Source organism: Nerophis ophidion, linkage group LG03 (genome assembly GCF_033978795.1).
Source record: "Nerophis ophidion isolate RoL-2023_Sa linkage group LG03, RoL_Noph_v1.0, whole genome shotgun sequence".
Lineage (NCBI taxonomy): Eukaryota > Metazoa > Chordata > Actinopteri > Syngnathiformes > Syngnathidae > Nerophis > Nerophis ophidion.
Genome location: NC_084613.1, coordinates 87,112,393 through 87,138,153, shown reverse-complemented (window position 1 = coordinate 87,138,153; position 25,761 = coordinate 87,112,393). Strand labels below are relative to the sequence as shown.

Genomic DNA, 25,761 nt, shown 5'->3' with positions numbered 1-25,761 from the left:
TCATTTCATGTATATATTTTATTTTACACGTGTGATAGTTAGGGTCCTTGGCCAAGGACCCTATTGAAACTGCTGTGTTTTATTATTATTCCGCACCTACGCGCTGTAATTTGACCCCCTTAACATGCTTCAAAACTCACCAAATTTGACACACACGTCGGTATAGCAAACCTTCCCACCTTTTTAAGCAACCAATCCCCCAAAATGAAAATTGCACTCTAGCGCCCCCTAGGAAAAAATTACAGCCAAAACTGCATGTAACTTCTGTTAGGAATGTCATAGCAACATGAAACAAAAACTCCTATGTAGGTCTGACTTAGACCCAATTTTCATACACTCACTTCTTTCAGCAAAAAATCTACAGGAAGTTGGCAAAAACCCCTTCAAAATAAAATGTTCGCAAAAAATGCCATTTTTGCCTCTTTGCGCTGTAATTTGACCCCTTTAAAATGCTTCAAAAGTCACCAAACTTGGCGCACACATAATTACTGGCGAATATTGCCATCTAATGAAAAAACCAAACCCCAAAACTCAAAATTGCGCTCTAGCGCTATTTTTGAATAAATCACTGAAAAAACTGCTCCTAGGAAGAAAACACAGACAAAACTGCTTGTAACTTCCGGTAAGAATGTCGGAGAGACATGAAACAAAAACCTCTATGTAGGTCTCGCTTAGACCTACATTTCATAGATTGACAACCCCCAACAAAAATCAACAGGAAATTTGCAATCCCCCCTTCAAAACAAAAGTTTTGTAAAAAACGGTCACCTTTCTTCAAACATTATCTCCTCTGAGTGCGTTTGTTGTTTTGGCTTCAAACTCGCACAGGAGAGAGATTGAACCCTTATGATTAAAAGCATAGAACAGAGTTTTGAGAAGTTCTCAGGTTTTGATTTTACGCACCTTCAAAGAACCCCTGTGCAAAGTCTCCTAAAAAATGTCATTTTTGCCTCTTTGAGTTGTTATTTGACCCCCTTAAAATGCTTCTAAACCCACCAAACTTGACACACACATCAGGTCTGGCAAAAATTGCGATCTGATGGAAAAACCTAACCTCAAAACTCAAAATTGCGCTCTACCGCCCCCTAGGAATACAACACGGACAAACTGCTCCTAGGAAGAAAACACAGACATAACTGCTTGTAACTTCCGGTAGGAATGTCAGAGAAACATGAAAAAAAAACTCTATGTAGGTCTCACTTAGACCTACATTTTAATAATTAACATACTTTAGCAAAAATCAACAGGAAGTTTGATATTTCCACTTCAATACAACAACTGCATTACTTTCACAATGCATTAGATTCTCAAAATAGTGGCTCCAAGGCGTCTTCTAACGTGGGTCTCGGGGGCAGCAGCCAAAGGCGGACCCGACCAACGCTGCTTGCAGCTTTAATTTTATTTGTTGTTGTTGTTGTATTTGTCTATTTTTGTATTCTGTTTTTGCATATTAATATTATGTGTCTTTTCACTACTACATAGATATTCTGTATAAGCTTTACACCTTTTGAGGATTTGTCTTGTAAAACGTGGACCACTAAGCTCCGAGTCCATACAGCATAGTATTTCCATAAAAGTAAGTAGCCCATAAAACTGACTAGCGTAAATGCTGTAATTGCAAGAGGACGGGGCGTTAATCAGAAGCGGTCGAGAGGTTTGAAAACGGCACATTTAAAAACATAAAAGAAAAAAATGGCAGTTCAGGTGCAATCATTTTTCTGTAATAATAAGTGGTACCAATGTTATATTTAGTGAAATGCAGTGGAAAAACAACTGTTTATTTTACAGTAAAAAAATGAAACCTGTCAGGTCAGTCAGCAATATTTTACTGTACTCTTTTCCCATTGACAGTAATGCTCTGTAAAATGGACAGTTGATTTTACCATAACTGTTGTTTGTGTGTATATACACTGTATATATATGTATGTATGTATGTTTTTATTTGTATGTGTGTGTGTGTTAGAGTCCGCGGATAAACTGTAGGTCGGGCGGTTGACATGACGAAAAAATAGATTTTAATTAGATTCGGGCGGGTGGCGGTTGAACCATCCGGAAATATTTGATATGCATGGTTCTGGGATCGGTATCCTTCGCCGTTCAAAGTGCCGTTTAAGACCCGTGTCAAAAAGAGAAAAAGACGATAAGAGACACTATTATTCTCCTAAATGTCTGCTGGTAGTCACCCCGATAATAAGTATTAGGGCGTGCTATGAAGCTATCGCCTTTGTTGCCTACTACAACATGTACGATCTGCTTGTCAGTCTAGTATCATGTTGTGTGTGACTTCCGCGGCAACACGTACACGACTGCAAGGCATACTGGGTGACACAGAGTACACTAAAGGTTGTGATATAAACAATTTTAACACTCTTAGTAATATGCGCCACGCTGTGAAGCCACACCAATTAAGAACGACAAACACATTTCGGGAGAACATCCTCCCAGTAACACAATATAAACGCAACACAACAAATACCCAGAATCCTTTGTATCCATGACACACCCGCTCCTGCCATCCTAGTCACTGCCGTTGTGTCCTTGAGCAAGACACTTTACCCACCTGCTCCCAGTGCCACCCACACTGGTTTAAATGTAACTTAGATATTGGGTTTCACTATATAAAGCGCTTTGAGTCACTAGAGAAAAGCGCTATATAAATATAATTCACTTCACTTCACAAACCCTGTCCCCCCCTGTATATGTATATATATATATATATATATATATATATATATATATATATATATATATATATATGATATTTTTTTGAGGTTGCGACTTGTCCAGGATGTGTGTATGTCCATATATATCAGGGGTAGGGAACCTATGGCTCTAGAGCCAGATGTGGCTCTTTTGATGACTGCATCCGGCTCTCTGATAAATCTGACCTGACGTTGCTTAACACGATAAGTAATGAATAATTAGGGTCCGCCAGGCCCTTTGCAAAGGACTCCTGTGGACCCTATTGAAACTGGTGCGTTTTATTATTATTATTATTATTATTTATTCTTTATTATTATTCCGCTCCTTCACACCCTAATTTGACCCCCTTAACATGCTTCAAAACTCACCAAATTTGACACACACGTCGGTCTGGCAAACCTTCCCAACTTATTAGGCAACCAAACCCCAAAAATGAAAATTGCGCGCTAGCGCCCCCTAGGAAGAGACAAAAAACAGACTGCTTGTAACTTCCGTTAGGAATGTCGTAGAGACATGAAACAAAAACATCTATGTAGGTCTGACTTAGACCTACATTTCCAATTAGAAACGTCTATACCTAAAATCAACAGAAATATTGCAAAAACTCATTCAAAGCAAAATTTTCGCAAAAAATGCTATTTTTGCCTCGCGAAAATTGCCATCTAATAAAAAAACAAACCCCAAAAGTCAAAATTGCGCTCCAGCGCCCGCTAGGAAAAAACCCAGACAAAGCTGCTTGTAACTTCTGTTAGGAATGTCGTAGAGACATGAAACAAAGACCTCTATGTAGGTCTGACTTAGACCAGGGCTTGGCAGCGGCCAAAGGCGGACCCGACCAACGCTGCTTGCAGCTTTAATTCCACTTGTAATCACAGTGTTAAAAATAATGTTAAAATTATAAAACAATCTCATGCATTTTTAATCCATCAATTCGTTTTCTACCGCACCTGTTCAAGAAGTTGTGTTAATGCTAAGAAGTTATTTATGTATTATTGGTTAGTGTGGGGCTTGCCCTCCTGAGGAGTTTTTCAGACCCCCAAGCACCGACATGAGAGCCTGTTTCAGGTTTACAATATTGTTTTATTTTTCAATAAGTCTCTCCGTTGCTTTCCAGCAATAGTATTTCCAGCCCAAACCCTGTCTCTCCTCCTGGCTGCTGCTTATAACAGAGCGACAGGTGATTAGATAAAAAGGCCCAGGTGGGCCTTCTATGCACCTGTCGCTGCAGGCCCGCAGGCCACGCCCCCTCCACAGTTAGCTTCAGGATAACAATATTATTACATAGAATAATAGACTTATTATACTCTAGAAATGTTGGTCTGACTTAAAAATGCACGTGTTTAGTTGTGTTCAGTGTTAAAAAAAATATTATATGGCTCTTACGGAAATATATTTTAAAATATTTGGCTTTTTGGCTCTCTCGGCCAAAAAGGTTCCAACCCCTGATATAAATATATATATATATATATATATATATATATATATATATATATATATATATATATATATATATGTATATATGTACATATATATACATCCATCCATCCTTTTCTACCGCTTGTCCCTTTCATGGGTTCGCGGGGGGTCGCTGGAGCCTATCTCAGCTGATTTCGGGTGGAAAGCGGCGTACACCCTGGACAAGTCGCAACCTCATCACAATATATATATATATATAAATTATTAGTTTTTTTATTTATATACACACAGAAATACTGTAAATAGTCTGGTACTTGGCCAAAGGTGGGCCCCGAGTCAAAAGATTTGGGGATCCCTGCCTTATTGTGTCACCATTGAGTCCAACTCTTCAATTCCGTGAAATAGGAGGTTGCGGAATTTGGGGTCTTTCTTTGCTGGCTGCTTGACATAAAGAAGAAGTTAAAAAAGAAACATTTGCACGACATCTTGGAGGGCAACATCCCTCAGGTGTGGAAGCGCATCAAACATGAAAATGTGTTGCAGGTCACAACAAATAACACAAACAAAACAAACACTTCCATCCCCTCTCACAACACCTGTGATGCACGCCGCCCAGGTGCATGCTGGGTAACATCAGCCCCAGCTTGTGTCCCAAAAGAAGCTCTTGTATCTGACAGTCTCGCCTCGGGTAAAAATAAACCACCTCTTGTGCTGCCAACACAGCAGAAACTTTTGGAAAGTCAGCCTTTTGTGGAACAGTAAACATTGGAAACCAGAGCGGCGCTCAGGAGTGAAGCTGCACTTAAATCTCAGCCAAGGTTAGGTCAGACTTTCCTTTGCTTCTTCTATTTATTCTTCTATGACTTGAAAACCAAACAAAAAAGGTGTTCTAGAGCAAAAACTAGATAAAAAAAACAACAACTTTATGTCAATTTTTTTTTTCATTTTTTTAAATCACCAGTCAGCAGGAACGGAAAACACGGACCAAAAACAAATGTTTTAATATGTTCTGACAAAAAGTTATTATAATAAAGACGCCCTATTATGAAAAAAACTACTTTTCTTACCTATTTGTACCTGTTTTTGTGTATTTGGGATCTGCATAAGTCCTGAGAATAAAACCATGAAGACTTTGCGGAGATGTTTATAAAATAATATTGCCTTCCTTCATACTTCCATTTGGATTAATAATATAATGATAATATAATGTACGGAATAATTCTGGTTGTGCTTACCGACCTCGAATACATTTTATTTGGTATATGATGAAATAAGTGTGACCAGCAGATGGCAGTCACACATAGGAGATATGTGTAGATTGCAATATGACGCCAGTGAACAAAACAAAAACTTTAAATGTCACATTGAGAATGTACCAGAGTGTCTCCACATTTGACCGGCGGTGCTAAAGCAGACATGGCACAGAGATGTATGGATAACCTGTAGATGCATTTGCAACGATATTACCTTTCCTTCCACCCACATTTAATGCGAAACAAACACTTACCAATCAACGGATTTAAGTTGCTCCAGTGTCACGAGATGCGAAAGTCCTGATTGTTTGGTCCGCACATTTTACCGGCGATGCTAACGCAGCTATTCGGCCATGCTAGATAATATACTTCTGTAAATAAAAAAGTAGTTTAGTATATTGTATCCAAATAAATAATTAAGTAAAACATCGATTGTAGCTGAGATAGGCGCCAGCGTCCCGCATTTGCAACTATAAAGTCAACGAAATCACAAAGGTGAGTTTTGTTGATTTTGACTGCCAGCTAATCAATGATAACATGCTACGCTAATCGATGCTAACATGCTATTTACCGGCGGTGCTAAAGCAGACATGGCACAGAGATGTATGGATGACCTGTAGATGCATTTGCAACTATATTACGTTTCCTTCCACCCACATTTAATGCGAAACAAACACTTACCAATCGAAAGATTTAAGTTGCTCCAGTGTCACGAGATGCGAAAGTCCTGATCGTTTGGTCCGCACATTTTACCGGCGATGCTAACGCAGCTATTCGGCCATGCTAGATAATATACTTCTGTAAATAAAAAAGTAGTTTAGTATATTGTGTCCAAATAAATAATTAAGTAAAACATCGATTGTAGCTGAGATAGGCGCCAGCGTCCCGCATTTGCAACTATAAAGTCAACGAAATCACAAAGGTGAGTTTTGTTGAAGTTGACTGCCAGCTAATCGATGCTAACATGTTACGCTAATCGATGCTAACATGCTATTTACCGGCGGTGCTAAAGCAGACATGGCACAGAGATGTATGGATAACCTGCAGATGCATTTAAACGATAGTCAACGAAATCACAAAGGTGAGTTTTGTTGATGCTGACTGCCAGCTAATCGATGCTAACATGCTACGCTAATCGATGCTAACATGCTATTTACCGGCGGTGCTAAAGCAGACATGGCACAGAGATGTATGGATAACCTGCAGATGCATTTGCAACTATATTACGTTTCCTTCCACCCACATTTAATGCGAAACAAACACTTACCAATCGACAGATTAAAGTTGCTCCAGTGTCACAAGATGCGAAAGTCCTGATCGTTTGGTCCGCACATTTTACCGGCGATGCTAACGCAGCTATTCGGCCATGCTAGATAATATACTTCTGTAAATAAAAAAGTAGTTTAGTATATTGTATCCAAATAAATAATTAAGTAAAACATCGATTGTAGCTGAGATAGGCGCCAGCGTCCCACATTTGCAACTATAAAGTCAACGAAATCACAAAGGTGAGTTTTGTTGATGTTGACTGCCAGCTAATCGATGCTAACATGCTACGCTAATCGATGCTAACATGCTATTTGCCGGCAGTGCTAAAGCAGACATGGCACAGAGATGTATGGATAACATGCAGATGCATTTGCAACGATAGTCAACGAAATCACAAAGGTGAGTTTTGTTGATGTTGACTGCCAGCTAATCGATGCTAACATGCTATGCTAATCGATGCTAACATGCTATTTACCTGCGGTGCTAAAGCAGACATGGCACAGAGATGTATGGATGACCTGCAGATGCATTTGCAACTATAAAGTCAACGAAATCACAAAGGTGAGTTTTGTTGATGTTGACTACCAGCTAATCGATGCTAACATGCTATTTACCGGCGGTGCTAAAGCAGACATGGTACAGAGATGTATGGATAACCTGCAGATGCATTTGCAACTATATTACGTTTCCTTCCACCCACATTTAATGTGAAACAAACACTTACCAATCGACGGATTTAAGTTGCTCCAGTGTCAAAAGATGCGAAAGTCCTGATCGTTTGGTCCGCACATGTTACCGGCGATGCTAACGCAGCTATTCGGCCATGCTAGATAATATACTTCTGTAAATAAAAAAGTAGTTTAGTATATTGTATCCAAATAAATAATTTAGTAAAACATCGATTGTAGCTGAGATAGACGCCAGCGTCCCCCATTTGCAACGATAAAGTCAACGAAATCACAAAGGTGAGTTTTGTTGATGTTGACTGCCAGCTAATCGATGCTAACATGCTACGCTCATCGATACTAACATGCTATTTACCGGCGGTGCTAAAGCAGACATGGAACAGAGATGTATGGATAACCTGCAGATGCATTTGCAACTATATTACGTTTCCTTCCACCCACATTTAATGCGAAACAAACACTTACCAATCGAAAGATTTAAGTTGCTCCAGTGTCACGAGATGCGAAAGTCCTGATCGTTTGGTCCGCACATTTTACCGGCGATGCTAACGCAGCTATTCGGCCATGCTAGATAATATACTTCTGTAAATAAAAAAGTAGTTTAGTATATTGTGTCCAAATAAATAATTAAGTAAAACATCGATTGTAGCTGAGATAGGCGCCAGCATCCCGCATTTGCAACTATAAAGTCAACGAAATCACAAAGGTGAGTTTTGTTGATGTTGACTACCAGCTAATCGATGCTAACATGCTACGCTAATCGATGCTAACATGCTATTTACCGGCGGTGCTAAAGCAGACATGGCACAGAGATGTATGGATAACCTGCAGATGCATTTGCAACGATAGTCAACGAAATCACAAAGGTGAGTTGTGTTGATGTTGACTGCCAGCTAATCGATGCTAACATGCTACGCTAATCGATGCTAACATGCTATTTACCGGCGGTGCTAAAGCAGACATGGAACAGAGATGTATGGATAACCTGCAGATGCATTTGCAACTATATTACGTTTCCTTCAACCTACATTTAATGCGAAACAAACACTTACCAATCGACAGATTTAAGTTGCTCCAGTGTCAAAAGGTGCGAAAGTCCTGATTGTTTGGTCGGCACATTTTACCGGCGATGCTAACGCAGCTATTCGGCCATGCTAGATAATATACTTCTGTAAATAAAAAAGTAGTTTAGTATATTGTATCCAAATAAATAATTAAGTAAAACATCGATTGTAGCTGAGATAGGCGCCAGCGTCCCGCATTTGCAACTATAAAGTCAACGAAATCACAAAGGTGAGTTTTGTTGATTTTGACTGCCAGCTAATCAATGATAAAATGCTACGCTAATCGATGCTAACATGCTATTTACCAGCGGTGCTAAAGCAGACATGGCACAGAGATGTATGGATAACCTGTAGATGCATTTGCAACGATAGTCAACGAAATCACAAAGGTGAGTTTTGTTGATGTTGACTGCCAGCTAATCGATGCTAACATGCTACGCTAATCGATGCTAACATGCTATTTACCGGCGGTGCTAAAGCAGACATGGCACAGAGATGTATGGATGACCTGCAGATGCATTTGCAACTATAAAGTCAACGAAATCACAAAGGTGAGTTTTGTTGATGTTGACTGCCAGCTAATCGATGCTAACATGCTACGCTAATCGATGCTAACATGCTATTTACCGGCGGTGCTAAAGCAGACATGGCACAGAGATGTATGGATAACCTGCAGATGCATTTGCAACTATATTACGTTTCCTTCCACCCACATTTAATGCGAAACAAACACTTACCAATCGACGGATTTAAGTTGCTCCAGTGTCACGAGATGCGAAAGTCCTGATCGTTTGGTCCGCACATTTTACCGGCGATGCTAACGCAGCTATTCGGCCATGCTAGATAGTATACTTCTGTAAATAAAAAAGTAGTTTAGTATATTGTATCCAAATAAATAATTAAGTAAAACATCGATTGTAGCTGAGATAGGCGCCAGCGTCCCGCATCTGCAACTATAAAGTCAACGAAATCACAAAGGTGAGTTTTGTTGATGTTGACTGCCAGCTAATCGATGCTAACATGCTACGCTAATCGATGCTAACATGCTATTTACCGGCGGTGCTAAAGCAGACATGGCACAGAGATGTATGGATAATCTGCAGATGCATTTGCAACGATAGTCAACGAAATCACAAAGGTGAGTTTTGTTGATGTTGACTGCCAGCTAATCGATGCTAACATGCTACGCTAATCGATGCTAACATGCTATTTACCGGCGGTGCTAAAGCAGACATGGAACAGAGATGTATGGATAACATGTAGATGCATTTGCAACTATATTACGTTTCCTTCCACCTACATTTAATGCGAAACAAACACTTACCAATCGACAGATTTAAGTTGCTCCAGTGTCAAAAGATGCGAAAGTCCTGATCGTTTGGTCCGCACATTTTACCGGCGATGCTAACGCAGCTATTCGGCCATGCTAGATAATATACTTCTGTAAATAAAAAAGTAGTTTAGTACATTGTATCCAAATAAATAATTAAGTAAAACATCGATTGTAGCTGAGATAGGCGCCAGTGTCCCGCATTTGCAACTATAAAGTCAACGAAATCACAAAGGTGAGTTTTGTTGATGTTGACTGCCAGCTAAAAGATGCTAACATGCTACGCTCATCGATACTAACATGCTATTTACCGGCGGTGCTAAAGCAGACATGGCACAGAGATGTATGGATAACCTGCAGATGCATTTAAACGATAGTCAACGAAATCGCAAAGGTGAGTTTTGTTGATGTTGACTGCCAGCTAATCGATGCTAACATGCTACGCTAATCGATGCTAACATGCTATTTACCGGCGGTGCTAAAGCAGACATGGAACAGAGATGTATGGATGACCTGCAGATGCATTTGCAACTATAAAGTCAACAAAATCACAAAGGTGAGTTTTGTTGATGTTGACTGCCAGCTAATCGATGCTAACATGCTATTTACCGGCGGTGCTAAAGCAGACATGGCACAGAGATGTATGGATAACCTGCAGATGCATTTGCAAATATATTACGTTTCCTTCCACCCACATTTAATGCGAAACATACACTTACCAATCGACAGATTTAAGTTGCTCCAGTGTCAAAAGATGCGAAAGTCCTGATCGTTTGGTCCGCACATTTTACCGGCGATGCTAACGCAGCTATTCGGCCATGCTAGATAGTATACTTCTGTAAATAAAAAAGTAGTTTAATATATTGTATCCAAATAAATTATTAAGTAAAACATCGATTGTAGCTGAGATAGGCGCCAGCGTCCCGCATTTGCAACTATAAAGTCAACGAAATCACAAAGGTGAGTTTTGTTGATGTTGACTGCCAGCTAATCGATGCTAACATGCTATTTACCGGCGGTGCTAAAGCAGACATGGCACAGAGATGTATGGATAACATGTAGATGCATTTTCAACTATATTACGTTTCCTTCCACCCACATTTAATGGGAAACAAACACTTACCAATCGACAGATTTAAGTTGCTCCAGTGTCACGAGATGCGAAAGTCCTGATCGTTTGGTCCGCACATTTTACCGGCGATGCTAACGCAGCTATTCGGCCATGCTATGACTATGAATAGCGTCAATAGCTTCAGTTTCTTCTTCAATACTTCCATACTCCAACCATCTGTTTCAATACATGCGTAATCTGTTGAATCGCTTAAGTCGCTGAAATCCGAGTCGGAATCCGAGCTAATGTCGCTATATCTTGCTGTGGTATTCCCATTGTTTGTTTACATTGGCAGCACTGTGTGACGTCACAGGGAAATGGATAGTGGTTTCGAAAATAAGGCACTTTAAAGCTTTATTTAGAGATATTCCGAGACCGGTAAAATTTTGAAAAAAAAATTCAAAAAATACAACAAGCCACTGGGAACTGATTTTTATTGTTTTTAACCCTTTTGAAATTGTGATAATGAGGCGGCATAGCTCGGTTGGTAGAGTGGCCGTGCCAGCAACTTGAGGGTTGCAGGTTCGATTCCCGCTCGTCCCATCCTAGTCACTGCCGTTGTGTCCTTGGGCAAGACACTTTACCCACCTGCTCCCAGTGCCACCCACACTGCTTTAAATGTAACTTAGATATTGGGTTTCACTATGTAAAGCGCTTTGAGTCACTTGAGAAAGGCGCTATATAAATATAATTCACTTCACTTCCCCTTTAAGGTAAGGTAAGCAGTCATTCATAATGTTGTCTTTACTAACACACCTCCTTGTCGACATGCGCCTGCCGTGTTTGTGACACTTTAAATCCGCTTTGTGGCGAGAGGACCGCTCTGTAATTAGAGGTCAATTAGGTTCACTTGGATCAATGGAAGAGAAGAGTCTTTTGCAGTGTGGGGAAGAAAGAAAAAAAAGCCCTATCAGTCTAGCACAGAGGCTGTCGGCTTAGTTTAATGATATGCGTGTTTGCACGTCCCACAATGCACTTCATCACATGCACCGCGGATGGCAGGGAGGGAGGGAGGGAGGGAGGGAGGGAGGGAGGACGTCCAAAGTTCTTGCATGAGGGAGCTGGAAGTGTCTTAGTGGGACTGTCTGACATGCCGTCTAACGCCTATGATGTGTGTGTGTGTGTGTGTGTGTGTGTGTGTGTGTGTGTGTGTGTGTGTGTGTGTGTGTGTGTGTGTGTGTGTGTGTGTGTGTGTGTGTGTGTGAAGGACAGATCCCCCGATGTTAGACGCCTTCATCATGGACAAGGCCCTGCTGGATTTCGAGGTGTCCATCGATGCGGACTGCAAGCTGCTCACGGTGGGCAAGCCGTTTGCCATTGAAGGTGCGCACACACACAAACACACGCACACACAACACACACAACACAAACACACAAACTTTGTATTCCTAGTGTTTACTGGGATGTCGTGACATTGCTGTGGGTTTCACACTCAACCTCCTACAGCAGGGGTGTCCAAACTTTTTCCACTGAGGGCCGCACACTTAATTGTTGCAGCAGGCTTCACGGTGGCAGAGGGGTTAGTGCGTCTGCTTCACAATACAAAGTTCCTGCAGTCCTGGGTTCAAATCCAGGCTCGGGATCTTTCTGTGTGGAGTTTGCATGTTCTCCCCGTGAATGCGTGGGTTCCCTCCGGGTACTCCGGCTTCCTCCCACTTCCAAAGACATGCACCTGGGATACAACTTCACCCTCACCTATGAACCCACTCCAGGAAACCAACCAAAAAAGAGCAGAAAACGAAACAACATCATCTGGTACAATCCGCCATTCAGCAAAAGCGTCTCAACCAATATCGGCCACAAGTTCCTCACTCTGATCGACAAACACTTCCCCAAAGGCAACACCCTAAGAAAAATATTCAACAAGAACAACATTAAATTGAGCTACAGTTGTATGAATAACATACAACAAATCATTTCAAACCACAACAAAGCAATTGCAAAAGGACTGCCTACCCCCAGACTAAACGACTCTAAAACCAATAAGGAATGTAACTGTCGCAAGAAACCTGATTGTCCTCTCAACGGGGGGTGCTTACAGACATCAGTCGTTTACCAAGCAAAGGTAACACGCAAGGACATTAACACATCCGACACGTACGTAGGATTAACCGAAGGAGCGTTCAAAACAAGATGGAATAATCACAACGCCTCCTTTAGAAACCAGACTTTGCAGAATTCTACAGAACTCAGCAAACACATTTGGAACCTCAAAGACAATAATGTTGAATATTCAATAACATGGCAAATTCTTGCATCCAGCACACCTTACAACAGTGGTAATAAAAGATGCAACCTATGCTTCAAAGACAAACTGTTTATTATATATCATCCAGATCTATCATCCCTCAACAAGCGCAGTGAAATCATTTCAACATGCCGCCAAAGACGGAAACACCTCCTAGGTAACACATGAGCCAATCACCACACCCTACACCTGCTTGTACCCACCCACTCTGTGTTCTATATAAACCATTGTATGTGAATGCTTCCATTAAAATCTCCTGATGATTGAGGGAACCCCTCATGAAACACTTCTGTAGAGATGAAGTAGTCTGGTGATTTTTCCCACACCTACATATATATATATATATATATATATATATATATGTGTATATGTGTGTAAGTATTTATATATATATATATATATATATATATATGCGTATGTATGTATGTATATATATATATGTGTGTGTATGTATGTATGTATGTATATATATGTATGTATGTAAGTATGTTAAAGTACCAATGATGTATGTATATTTATAAATGCATATATATACATACATATATATATATATATATATATATATATATATATATATATATATATATATATATATATATATATAAATGTGTATATACATACATATATATATATACATATATATATACATATACACAAAATTTCTTAAACCATGTTGTTCCAAAATGTAAATCCTCTACTGTCGTCAAAATGACTCACACGTAACATAAATAAATGCCGCCATAAAATAATACCTCATATTGAACCTCGTGAGCAGGTGTACCTAATGTGATGACCGCTAACCAATGCTGATAAAAAAAAATAATAATAATATGGCTTCTGATTAGCAAAAAATTCCTGACACACTGTACCTTTTTGTACGGGAATTTCACGGGACACGAGCCACCTTCCAGCATGTTCTCTGCCCGTGAGTAATGATCCATAGCAACGCAACGCGGTAACCAGGCGGAACATTTTTTTTCTCCAAATGTTCTATGCAATAAGAGAACATATGGCTTTATGGGGAGATTTATATATGTTTATATTTATTTATATATATATATGTCTAGATAATATACACCCCACAAAGTGGGTCATTGCCTTACACACACACACACACACACACACACACACACACACACACACACACACACACACACTTCACCTATTATTCCTGGCATTGTTGCGTTATGAAGCCAAAGGCTGTCTTATGTTACACCATGACGTATGTGCACACACACATGCACGCACGCACAATTAGTGGTGTGTGTGTGTGTGTGTGTGTGTGTGTGTGTGTGTGTGTGTGTGTGGATGCATGAGTGACGTCTGAAAGCAGTGATTCACCGCATGAACTTACACTCCGGGCTAAAAAGTACGCCCGCATCTATTATTTATCCCAAAGAGCAGTCCGGAACGTCGACACACAAATCACACTAACAACACACACATCACCTCTGCTTTGCGCGAACAAAATCAACACAACTTCTGGTTCTGTGTGCCTGCACCATCGCTGACAGACAGACAGACTGACAGACAATATGCTTTTTATTTGTTCCACAGGAATTGTTTCTTGTTTATGCTAATTGTGGCTTTATGAGCCTCGGGGGCTAACAGGCCCAAAAATAATTAATGTTTTCGGTTCTGATGAATGTTTCATCCGTGGATCATTTTTCATTTTCACACTTGGCTTTGTGGCCCTTTTAGCTCGCTAGGAACCTTATTTGTTGGCGCTGACAATGAAATAATCGTTCTTCATTAAAATAGAAGACAATAATAGATTTGGAAAAACAAGGCTTTATTTTTCTTCAATCAATCAATCAATCAATGTTTACTTATATAGCCCTAAATCACTAGTGTCTCAAAGGGCTGCACAAACCACTACGACATCCTCGGTAGGCCCACATAAGGGCAAGGAAAACTCACACCCAGTGGGACGTCGGTGACAATAATGACTATGAGAACATATGAGAACATGATACTGTGAAAGATCAATCCACAATGGATCCAACACAGTCGCGAGAGTCCAGTCCAAAGCGGATCCAACACAGCAGCGAGAGTCCCGTTCACAGCGGAGCCAGTAGGAAACCATCCCAAGCGGAGGCGGATCAGCAGCGCAGAGATGTCCCCAGCCGATACACAGGCGAGCAGTACATGGCCACCGTATCGGACCGGACTCCCTCCACAAAGGAGAGTGGGACATAGAAGAAAATGAAGAGAAACGGCAGATCAACTGGTCTAAAAAGGGAGTCTATTTAAAGGCTAGAGTATACAAATGAGTTTTAAGGTGAGACTTAAATGCTTCTACTGAGGTGGCATCTTCTCAATTGGTCCGACAGAGATGAGTCATCTTATATTCGAGGTTGTCTTGTACCGTATTTTCGGACTAAAAGAGGCACTTAAAATCCTTTCAGATGTTGCCCTCGAGTGGGTTCTTGCTAGGAGAGCCAGGACTTCCAGGTATAACGCTGGTTTCATTTCATATTAGTGGAATTCTCTCTGCTTTTCAGCACAACGTATTTTCCTTCTGCGTCTGCTCGGGCAGCACGTCCAACTCCAACCACTCGTCTCGTCACGGCTGCTGCTAATATAGGCGGCAAATGATTAGATCACAAGGCCCACCTGGGCCATCTCAGAATCAGAATAGTTTTTAATGCCATTTTTTGAGAACAAATTCACAAACTTGGGATTTTTCTTGGTGCAACATAAAACACATAACACAGAATAGGTAATAAAAAGAGCTGTAACTGAGCTATCAAATCCTTATTTTTGTTCATGTGCCTGATGGACGAGGGGGGAAAAAACCTGTTCAGGTAGCGGAAGGTGTGGGTCTGGATGGACCGTAATCTCCTGCCTGAAGGGAGAGGGGACGCACCTGTCACTGTCCTCAAGGCCGGTCCTGGCAACACCCCATTTCATGGCAGGCCCGCAGGCCACGCCCCCTCCACAGCACCTTTATAACCCGGTGTGCCTAATGTACGGAATAATCTTCGTCGTCCTTAGCGACTTTGAAGCTATTTTATTTAGTACATGGTGAAATAAGTGTGACCAGTAGATGGCAGTCAAACATAAGAGATACGTGCAGACTGCAATATGATGGCAGTCACACATAGATGTGTGTAGACCGCGATATGACTCAAGTAAACAACGCCGAGATTTTACATGTTTCATTGAAAATAAAGAACATTACAAACAGCGCTCAAAAATTATCAACATTTTTTAGTATCGTGCAATGGTTTTACCATTACGGCCCACTTGGGAATAGATATTTCCTCCAAAAAATGAGTTTGACACCTCCGGGTCCTCCGGCTTCCTCCCACCTCCAAAGACATGCACCTGGGGATAGGCCCCACCCACCTCCAAAGACATGCACCTGGGGATAGGCCCCTCCCACCTCCAAAGACATGCACCTGGGGATAGGCCCCTCCCACCTCCAAAGACATGCACCTGGGGATAGGCCCCACCCACCTCCAGAGACATGCACCTAGGGATCGCCCCTCCCACCTCTAAAGACATGCACCTGGGGATCGCCCCTCCCACCTCCAAAGACATGCACCTGAGGATAGGCCCCTCCCACCCCCAAAGACATGCACCTATAAATAGGCCCCACCCACCTCCAAAGACATGCACCTGGGATAGGCCCCTCCCCCCTCCAAAGACATTCACCTGGGGATAGGCCCCTCCCACCTCCAAATACATGCACCTGGGAATAGGCCCCACCAACCTCCAAAGACATGCACCTGGGGATAGGCCCCTCCCACCTCCAAAGACAGGCACCTGGGGATAGGCCCCTCCCCCCTCCAAAGACATTCACCTGGGGATAGGCCCCTCCCACCTCCAAATACATGCACCTGGGAATAGGCCCCACCAACCTCCAAAGACATGCACCTGGGGATAGGCCCCTCCCACCTCCAAAGACAGGCACCTGGGGATAGTCCCCTCCCACCTCCAAAGACATGCACCTGGGGATAGGCCCCTCCCACCTCCAAAGACAGGCACCAGGGGATAGTCCCCTCCCACCTCCAAAGACATGCACTTGGGGATCGCCCCTCCCACCTCCAAAGACATGCACCTGGAAATAGGCCCCACCAACCTCCAAAGACATGCACCTGGGGATAGGCCCCTCCCACCTCCAAAGACATGCACCTGGGGATAGGCCCCTCCTCCCTCCAAAGACATTCACCTGGGGATAGGCCCCTCCCACCTCCAAAGACATGCACCTGGGGATAGTCCCCTCCCACTTCCAAAGACATGCACCTGGGGATAGGTTGCTTGGCAACACTAAATGCTCCCTAGTGTGTGAATGTTGTCTATCTGTGTTGGGCCTGTGATGAGGTGGCGACTTGTCCAGGGTGTACCCCGCCTTCCACCCGATTGTAGCTGAGATAGGCTCCAGCACCCCTCCCCCCCGTGACCCCAAAGGGAATAAGCGGTAGAAAATGGATGGATGGACCCTCGGTCTGTATCTTGCACACCTCATCCATGTCTCGGCAAGAACAACAAAGTGTTCGGAGGTCTGGTTCGGCCTCACGGTGGAGCGAGGGAATAAAAGAGAGTGGCCTAATCAGGACAAACCTTCACCCCGGTGGAGGGAGGTTAGCAACGTGGACACTGGAGGAATTAATGGAACGATTGGTAGTCCGGAAGCGGAGGATTAGGTGTTCCTCTGAGGTCTGATGACAGCCCATTAATAATCTTGCAAGTTCGGAGGGATCGCCAACGCTCCTCTTGAGACCATTTTTTGGTCAGGCGGCTCACGTCCGTCCTGTCTTGTGCGTCGCCTCATTGTCGCCGTGTTGGCTTCGCTTTTATCTGCCGCAGACTTTAATGGAAAAGTTAAATAAAAACAACAAGGCTTATCCTGCAAGTGAGTCGATGGAGCGGGGGGCAGGGGGGGGTGTGTTCAGTGATGTCTGCGGCCGGGCGTGGAGACTCTCATCTCCAGCCAAACAATCCTGTCGTGGGTCATTGACACGTTTTAGGGGGCAACCTACTATCATTACTGATATCTTTATCCAGTCCATTGATGCATTGGTATAAACCTGGTCTTGGATCTATGCATGCTGGTGATCTGCTGGTTTTAACTACTAGACACTATACTGCAGGAAGTATTTGGCCACCCTTCCAATCAGGTGTCGAATCACTTGGTGAGTATCAGAGGTAGTATGGCATGAAGTGAGCAGAAGTGAAGTCGCCCGGCTGACTTCCTGGCAACTTTTGGCTTAAATAATAGTGACTTTTTTCAATGTTTATTTATATAGCCCCAAATCACAAATGTCTCAAAGGACTGCACAAATCATTACGACTACAACATCCTCGGAAGAACCCACAAAAGGGCAAGGAAAACTCACACCCAGTGGGCAGGGAGAATTCACATTCAGTGGGACGCCAGTGACAATGCTGACTATGAGAAACCTTGGAGAGGACCTCAGATGTGGGCAACCCCCCCCCCCCTCTAGGGGACCGAAAGCAATGGATGTCGAGCGGGTCTAACATGATACTGTGAAAGTTCAATCCATAGTGGCTCCAAGAGAGCAGTGAGAGTCCCGTCCACAGGAAACCATCTCAAGCGGATCAGCAGCGTAGAGATGTCCCCAACCGATACAGGCGAGCGGTCCATCCTGGGTCTCGACTCTGGACAGTCAGTACTTGATTAGTGAAAACAGGTGCGAGACTCCAAATGTGAAACAGGTGAAACTAATGGTTGCTATGGTGACAAAACAAGAGAGAGAAAAAGCAGGAACTGAGTGTTCAAAAACCAAACATGACTTAAACCAAAACATGATCCCAGACATGACCACTCATATCAGAATGTGTTGCAACGATGAACCATGTTGATAAATGTTGTCTCAGTTGTTATTTTTGACTCTTTTGAAGACAAACTTGCTGAGATGAACATTGTTTACGGCTGCGTTCTCACATTATATTTAGGTTCATAGTATATATTGTTGCGTTCCGACCAGATGTTCCTCCAAGGGACTTTAAGTTGCTGGTCAATCCCGACTTCTTTTGATGACACATAAGCTGATTTTAAATAACACAGAATAGGTATTTTGAAATGTATTCAGTTCAGTTTATGTTCAGTCTAACAAAAACATATTCAAACATGGATCACGATTCAAAAATGAAAACCATGACTGAAACAGGCAGAAGCAAAAAAGCTTATATGCCCAACATAAAAATGTTTACATTCAATTAAGTTACCTTTTCTAATAATTTTGTAATACAAAAAGAAATATAGTCGTTCAGCATTTACATTTAAGTTGCCCTTTAACAAATAATACAAAAATATGTACTTACACACATCAATCAATGTAGAAGCATTTAAGTCTCACCTTAAAACTCATTTGTATACTCTAGCCTTTAAATAGACTCCCTTTTTAGACCAGTTGATCTGCCGTTTCTTTTCTTTTTCTTCTATGTCCCACTCTCCCTTGTGGAGGGGGTCCGGTCCGATCCGGTGGCCATGTACTGCTCGCCTGTGTATCGGCTGGGGACATCTCTGCGCTGCTGATCCGCCTCCGCTTGGGATGGTTTCCTGCTGGCTCCGCTGTGAACGGGACTCTCGCTGCTGTGTTGGATCCGCTTTGGACTGGACTCTCGCGACTGTGTTGGATCCATTGTGGATTGAACTTTCACAGTATCATGTTAGACCCGCTCCACATCCATTGCTTTCCTCCTCTCCAAGGTTCTCATAGTCATCATTGTCACCGACGTCCCACTGGGTGTGAGTTTTCCTTGCCCTTATGTGGGCCTACCGGGGATGTCGTGGTGGTTTGTGCAGCCCTTTGAGACACTAGTGATTTAGGGCTATATAAGTAAACATTGATTGATAAACATTGATTGATTATTTATATAGCCCCAAATCACAAATGTCTCAAAGGACTGCACAAATCATTACGACTACAACATCCTGGGAAGAACCCACAAAAGGGCAAGGAAAACTCACACCCAGTGGGCAGGGAGAATTCACATCCAGTGGGACGCCAGTGACAATGCTGACTATGAGAAACCTTGGAGAGGACCTCAGATGTGGGCAACCCCCCCCCTCTAGGGGACCGAAAGCAATGGATGTGGAGCGGGTCTAACATGATACTGTGAAAGTTCAATCCATAGTGGCTCCAACACAGCCGCGAGAGTTCAGTTCACAGGAAACCATCTCAAGCGGAGGCAGATCAGCAGCGTAGAGATTCCCAACCGATACAGGCCTTTAATGACAGAATTCTTCTCCTCCCTTCAAGTCTCCTCATTCGGCATCTCTAGAAGAAGCTGCCGACTTTGGACACACAATAATCTCCTAAAATTAGAAATCCATCAATGTTTATTTATATAGCCCCAAATCACAAATGTCTCAAAGGACTGCACAAATCATTACGACTACAACATCCTGGGAAGAACCCACAAAAGGGCAAGGAAAACTCACACCCAGTGGGCAGGGAGAATTCACATCCAGTGGGACGCCAGTGACAATGATGACTATGAGAAACCTTGGAGAGGACCGCATATGTGGGCAACCCCCCAGGGGACCGAAAGCAATGGATGTCGAGCGGGTCTAACATGATACTGTGAAAATTCAATCCATAGTGGCTCCAACACAGCCGCGAGAGTTCAGTTCAAAGCGGATCCAAGACAGCAGCGAGAGTCCCGTCCACAGGAAACCATCTCAAGCGGAGGCGGATCAGATACACAGGCGAGCGGTCCATCCTGGGTCCCGACGAGCGGTCCATCCTGGGTCTCGACTCTGGACAGCCAGTACTTCATCCATGGTCATCGGACCGGACCCCCTCCACAAGGGAGGGGGGGGACATAGGAGAAAGAAAAGAAGCGGCAGATCAACTGGTCTAAAAAGGAGGTCTATTTAAAGGCTAGAGTATACAGATGAGTTTTAAGGTGAGACTTAAATGCTTCTACTGAGGTAGCATCTCCAACTGTTACCGGGAGGGCATTCCAGAGTACTGGAGCCCGAACGGAAAACGCTCTATAGCCCGCAGACTTTTTTTGGGCTCTAGGAATCACTAATAAGCCGGAGTCACATGCACTTTTTTTGTAAATAGATAAACATACATACCTTCTAAATACAACATTTAACCAAACAAACATACATTTCTAGTTCACATAACTTTTTAAAATACATTGTGACATGTTCTTCTTGAAATTAAATACTGAGGCACTCATTTTTATTTCTTTACCAACAGAATTCCACAAATGAACACCGAGAACAGATAAACATTTACGTTTAACAACTAATCTTGCTTTTGGTCAAATAAAGTTAGATTCATCTCTTAGATTATATTTGCTGGTCTGTAGAGAGAAGTTTTTTTGAATTCCTTCTGGAAGAGTATTTATTTTTGCTTTGAACATGATCTGTGTTATTTTATAATAAACAATATCTTGAAATTTCATAAGTTTTGATTGAACAAATAATGGATGGGTATGGTCATAATATCCTGCTTTTTTTTGCAGCAAAACAATATCATTAATTATGGTTTTAAAAGCGGTTCCCCAAAAGTTGGTCACTCCAAAGCTTTGGAGAGACCAACCTAAAAAACACCACATTCAAATCGCGTCACCTAGTTGATCTGAAAGCCCTACGGACGCGCTGTCTTCTTCAATATCTCCCCCCGCCCACACCTACCGGAACGAATACACATATCTGTTGTTCTGCTAAGACTAGGACAGGAAGAGATAAGAAAGGAGTATGGCTACTCCTTACATTCCTAAAGCTTCAAGGTTAACACACACACAGTTTACTAGCGGACAACCAAAAAGAGAACAAATGGAAAAACACCAGCTGTGTTCAAATATGACTATGAATATAAAGAAATAACTCTTAAATATGGATACATGTAGATATCTATCTCTGTCAATATCAATCAATCAATGTTTATTTATATAGCCCCAAATCACAAATGTCTCAAAGGACTGCACAAACCATTACGACTACAACATCCTGGGAAGAACCCACAAAAGGGCAAGGAAAACTCACACCCAGTGGGCAGGGAGAATTCACATCCAGTGGGACGCCAGTGACAATGCTGACTATGAGAAACCTTGGAGAGGACCTCAGATGTGGGCAACCCCCCCCCCCCCCCCCCCCCCCCTCTAGGGGACCGAAAGCAATGGATGTGGAGCGGGTCTAACATGATACTGTGAAAGTTCAATCCATAGTGGCTCCAACACAGCCGCGAGAGTTCAGTTCAAAGCGGATCCAAGACAGCAGCGAGAGTCCCGTCCACAGGAAACCATCTCAAGCGGAGGCGGATCAGCAGCGTAGAGATGTCCCGACGAGCGGTCCATCCTGGGTCTCGACTCTGGACAGCCAGTACTTCATCCATGGTCATCGGACCGGACCCCCTCCACAAGGGAGGGGGGGGACATAGGAGAAAAAAGAAAAGAAGCGGCAGATCAACTGGTCTAAAAAGGAGGTCTATTTAAAGGCTAGAGTATACGGATGAGTTTTAAGGTGAGACTTAAATGCTTCAAATGGAAAAACACCAGCTGTTTTCAAATATGACTATGAATATAAAGAAATAACTGTTAAATATGGATATATTTAGATATCTATTTCTGTCGATATACACTTTGTTGAGGTGGCGACTTGTCCATGGTGTACCCAGCCTTTTGCCCGAATACAGCTGAGATAGGCTCCAGCGACCCCCCCGCAACCCCGAACGGGTCAAGCGGTAGAAAATGGATGGATAGAATACAATAACAAAACCACGTCTTACATTCGATTGCGCTGGTGTACCTAATGAAGTGGGCACAGAAAGAAGTTCTGTTCGGCAAAGACGATGGCAAACTACGGGATTCAGCCAGGAGCTGAAGACAAACAGAAGGAGTCGCCCAATCGTAAAAGCGTCAGAAGGTGCTTTGAAAAAAAAAAAAGAAAAGATGGCGCTGACGGCAAGAGACAGCGCCATCAATTGACTTTTTTTTTTTTTTTTTTTATCAGCGCGCGGGCGTGATGCATGAGGATGATCAACATGCAAAACAACACCTGGGCCATACATCTTCCAACATGAACCCGCCTAGTTGTTTGCCGCTCACGAAGAGGGGGCGGGGCCACAGTGTGTGAGCCACGCCTCTAAGGAACACATGAATAATATCCTCCCTGTGCTGATTAATGAACAATTTCTTCTTACCAACCCCGTTTCCATATGAGTTGGGAAATTGTGTTAGATGTAAATATAAACAGAATACAATGATTTGCAAATCCTTTTCAAGCCATATTCAGTTGAATATGCTACAAAGACAACATATTTGATGTTCAAACTCATAAACGTGACAAAGAAGTTGGGAAAGGTGGCAATAAATACTGAAAAAGTTGAGAAATGCTCATCAAACACTTATTTGGAACATCCCACAGGTGTGCAGGCTAATTGGGAACAGGTGGGTGCCATGATTGGCTATAAAAGCAGCTTCCATGAAATGCTAAGTCTTTCACAAACAAGGATGGGGTGAGGGTCACCACTTTGTAAGCAAATTGTGGAACAGTTTTAGAACAACATTTCTCAATGAGCTATTGCAAGGAATTTAGGGATTTTACCATCTACGGTCCGTAAAATCATCAAAAGGTTCAGAGAATCTGGAGAAATCACTGCATGTAAGCGAAGATATTACGGACCTTTGATCCCTCAGGCGGTACTGCATCAAAAAATGACATCAGTGTGTACATAATATCACCACATGGGCTCATGAACCCTTCATAAAACCACCGTCAGTAACTACAGTTGGTCGCTACATCTGTAAGTGCAAGTTAAAACTCTACTTTGCAAAGCGAAAAAACATTTATCAACAACACCCAGGAACGCCGCCAGCTTTGCTGGGCCCGAGCTCATCTAAGATGGACTGATGCAAAGTGGAAAAAGTGTTCTGTGGTCTGACGAGTCCACATTTCAAATTATATTTGGAAACTGTGGACGTGGTGTCCTCCGGAACAAAGAGAAAATCAACAATCCGGATTGTTATAGGCGCAAAGTGGAAAAGCCAGCATGTGTGATGGTATGGGGGTGCATTAGTGCCCAAGGCATGGGTAACTTACACATCTGTGAAGGCACCATTATTGCTGAAAGGTACATACAGGTTTTGGAGCAACATATGTTGTCATCCAAGCAACGTTATCATGGACGCCCCTGCTTATTTCAGCAAGACAATGCCAAGCCACGTGTTACAACAGCGTGGTTTCGTAGTAAAAGAGTGCGGGTACTTTCCTGGCCCGCCTGCAGTCCAGACCTGTCTCCCATGGAAAATGTGTGGCGCATTATGAAGCCTAAAATAGGACAGCGGAGACCCCGGACTGTTGAAGGACTGAAGCTCTACATAAAACAAAAATGGGAAAGAATTCCACTTCCAAAGCTTCAACAATTAGTTTCCTCAGTTCCCAAACGTTTATTGAGTGTTGTTAAAAGAAAAGGTGATGTAACACAGTGGTGAACATGCCCTTTCCCAACTACTTTGGCACGTGTTGCAGCCATGAAATTCCAAGTTAATTATTATTTGTTAAAACAAATATTTTTATGAGTTTGAACATGAAATATGTTGTCTTTGTAGCATATTCAACTGAATATGGCTTGAAAAGGATTTGCAAATCATTGTATTCTGTTTATATTTACATCTAACACAATTTCTCAACTCATATGGAAACGGGGTTGATAATTTGGCCAAAATAAGTGGGGTTTTTTTTGTTTTTTTTATCGCTTTAACTCACAGTAAAAACAACTTTGTGGAAGGTTACAGATGCATTTAAGGACACACTACATTTTTTACTTTCAATGTAATTTATTTTTTCCTTCCACCATTGGGGCACAGAATCCTACTTAAGTGTTTGGAACAGACCCTGAAGGCCTGGGCACACGTTTGCAGCTCCGGTTCCTTAATAGCGCAGGTCGTAACCACGCCATCACAAGCAGTCGCTATCAGAGCCTCATTTGGGTGCTAAAAGAATGCATGAGCACATTAGACGCTCCTTTTAATGTTATTGCCCATCTTAGCGCGACAACAGCGGACGCACAACACAACACAACACAACACAACACTTCCTCATTATGCACTTAGAATTGTAGTGATGCTTAGTGAGTGTGTGGCACACACACTACCTGTCTTGACTCGGCACTGACTCTGTTTTGCGTCTCTCAAAATGGTGCAAGCTGCTAATTCCAAAAAAGATAGCTTGGCAGATATTGGATGGATGGACGGATCCATTGACAGATAGATGATGATGTTGATAGACGGAATGCATTGATGAGTGGATCATGGATGAAAAAATGGATGGATGGACAGAATAGATAGTTGGATGAATGGATGCATTGAAGGATGGATGCTTGCATTCATAGCTGGACAAATGACGGATGGATGGATGCATTGACAGATGTATGGATGATGGTTGGATGGGTGGGTGCATGAATGGATGGATGAACAAATGAATGGATTGACTGCTGGATGGATGGATGGATGGTGGATGGATGGATTATATATAGATGGAATGCTTTGATGAGTAGATCATGGGTGAAACGATGGATGCCGGATGTATTGATGGTTGGATGATTGGATGCAACATAGCTTGGCAGATGTTGGATGAATGGATGGATGGACGGATGCATTGACAGATAGATGATGATGGTTGGATGAATGGGTGCATGCCTGGGTGGATTGATAGACGGAATGCATTGATGAGTGGATCATGGATGA

General features: G+C 42.6%; 1 protein-coding gene across 1 annotated transcript in view; it reads left to right on the top strand.

Moving 5' to 3' along the window:
• The window catches only part of grin3ba (glutamate receptor, ionotropic, N-methyl-D-aspartate 3Ba), a 200,537-nt gene that overhangs the window by 127,237 nt on the left and 47,539 nt on the right, over positions 1-25,761 (top strand). The window contains exon 15 of the mRNA XM_061893810.1: positions 12,040-12,155. Within this exon, the coding sequence (XP_061749794.1) occupies positions 12,040-12,155 (116 nt within the window). The remainder of the gene's footprint in view (positions 1-12,039; positions 12,156-25,761) is intronic.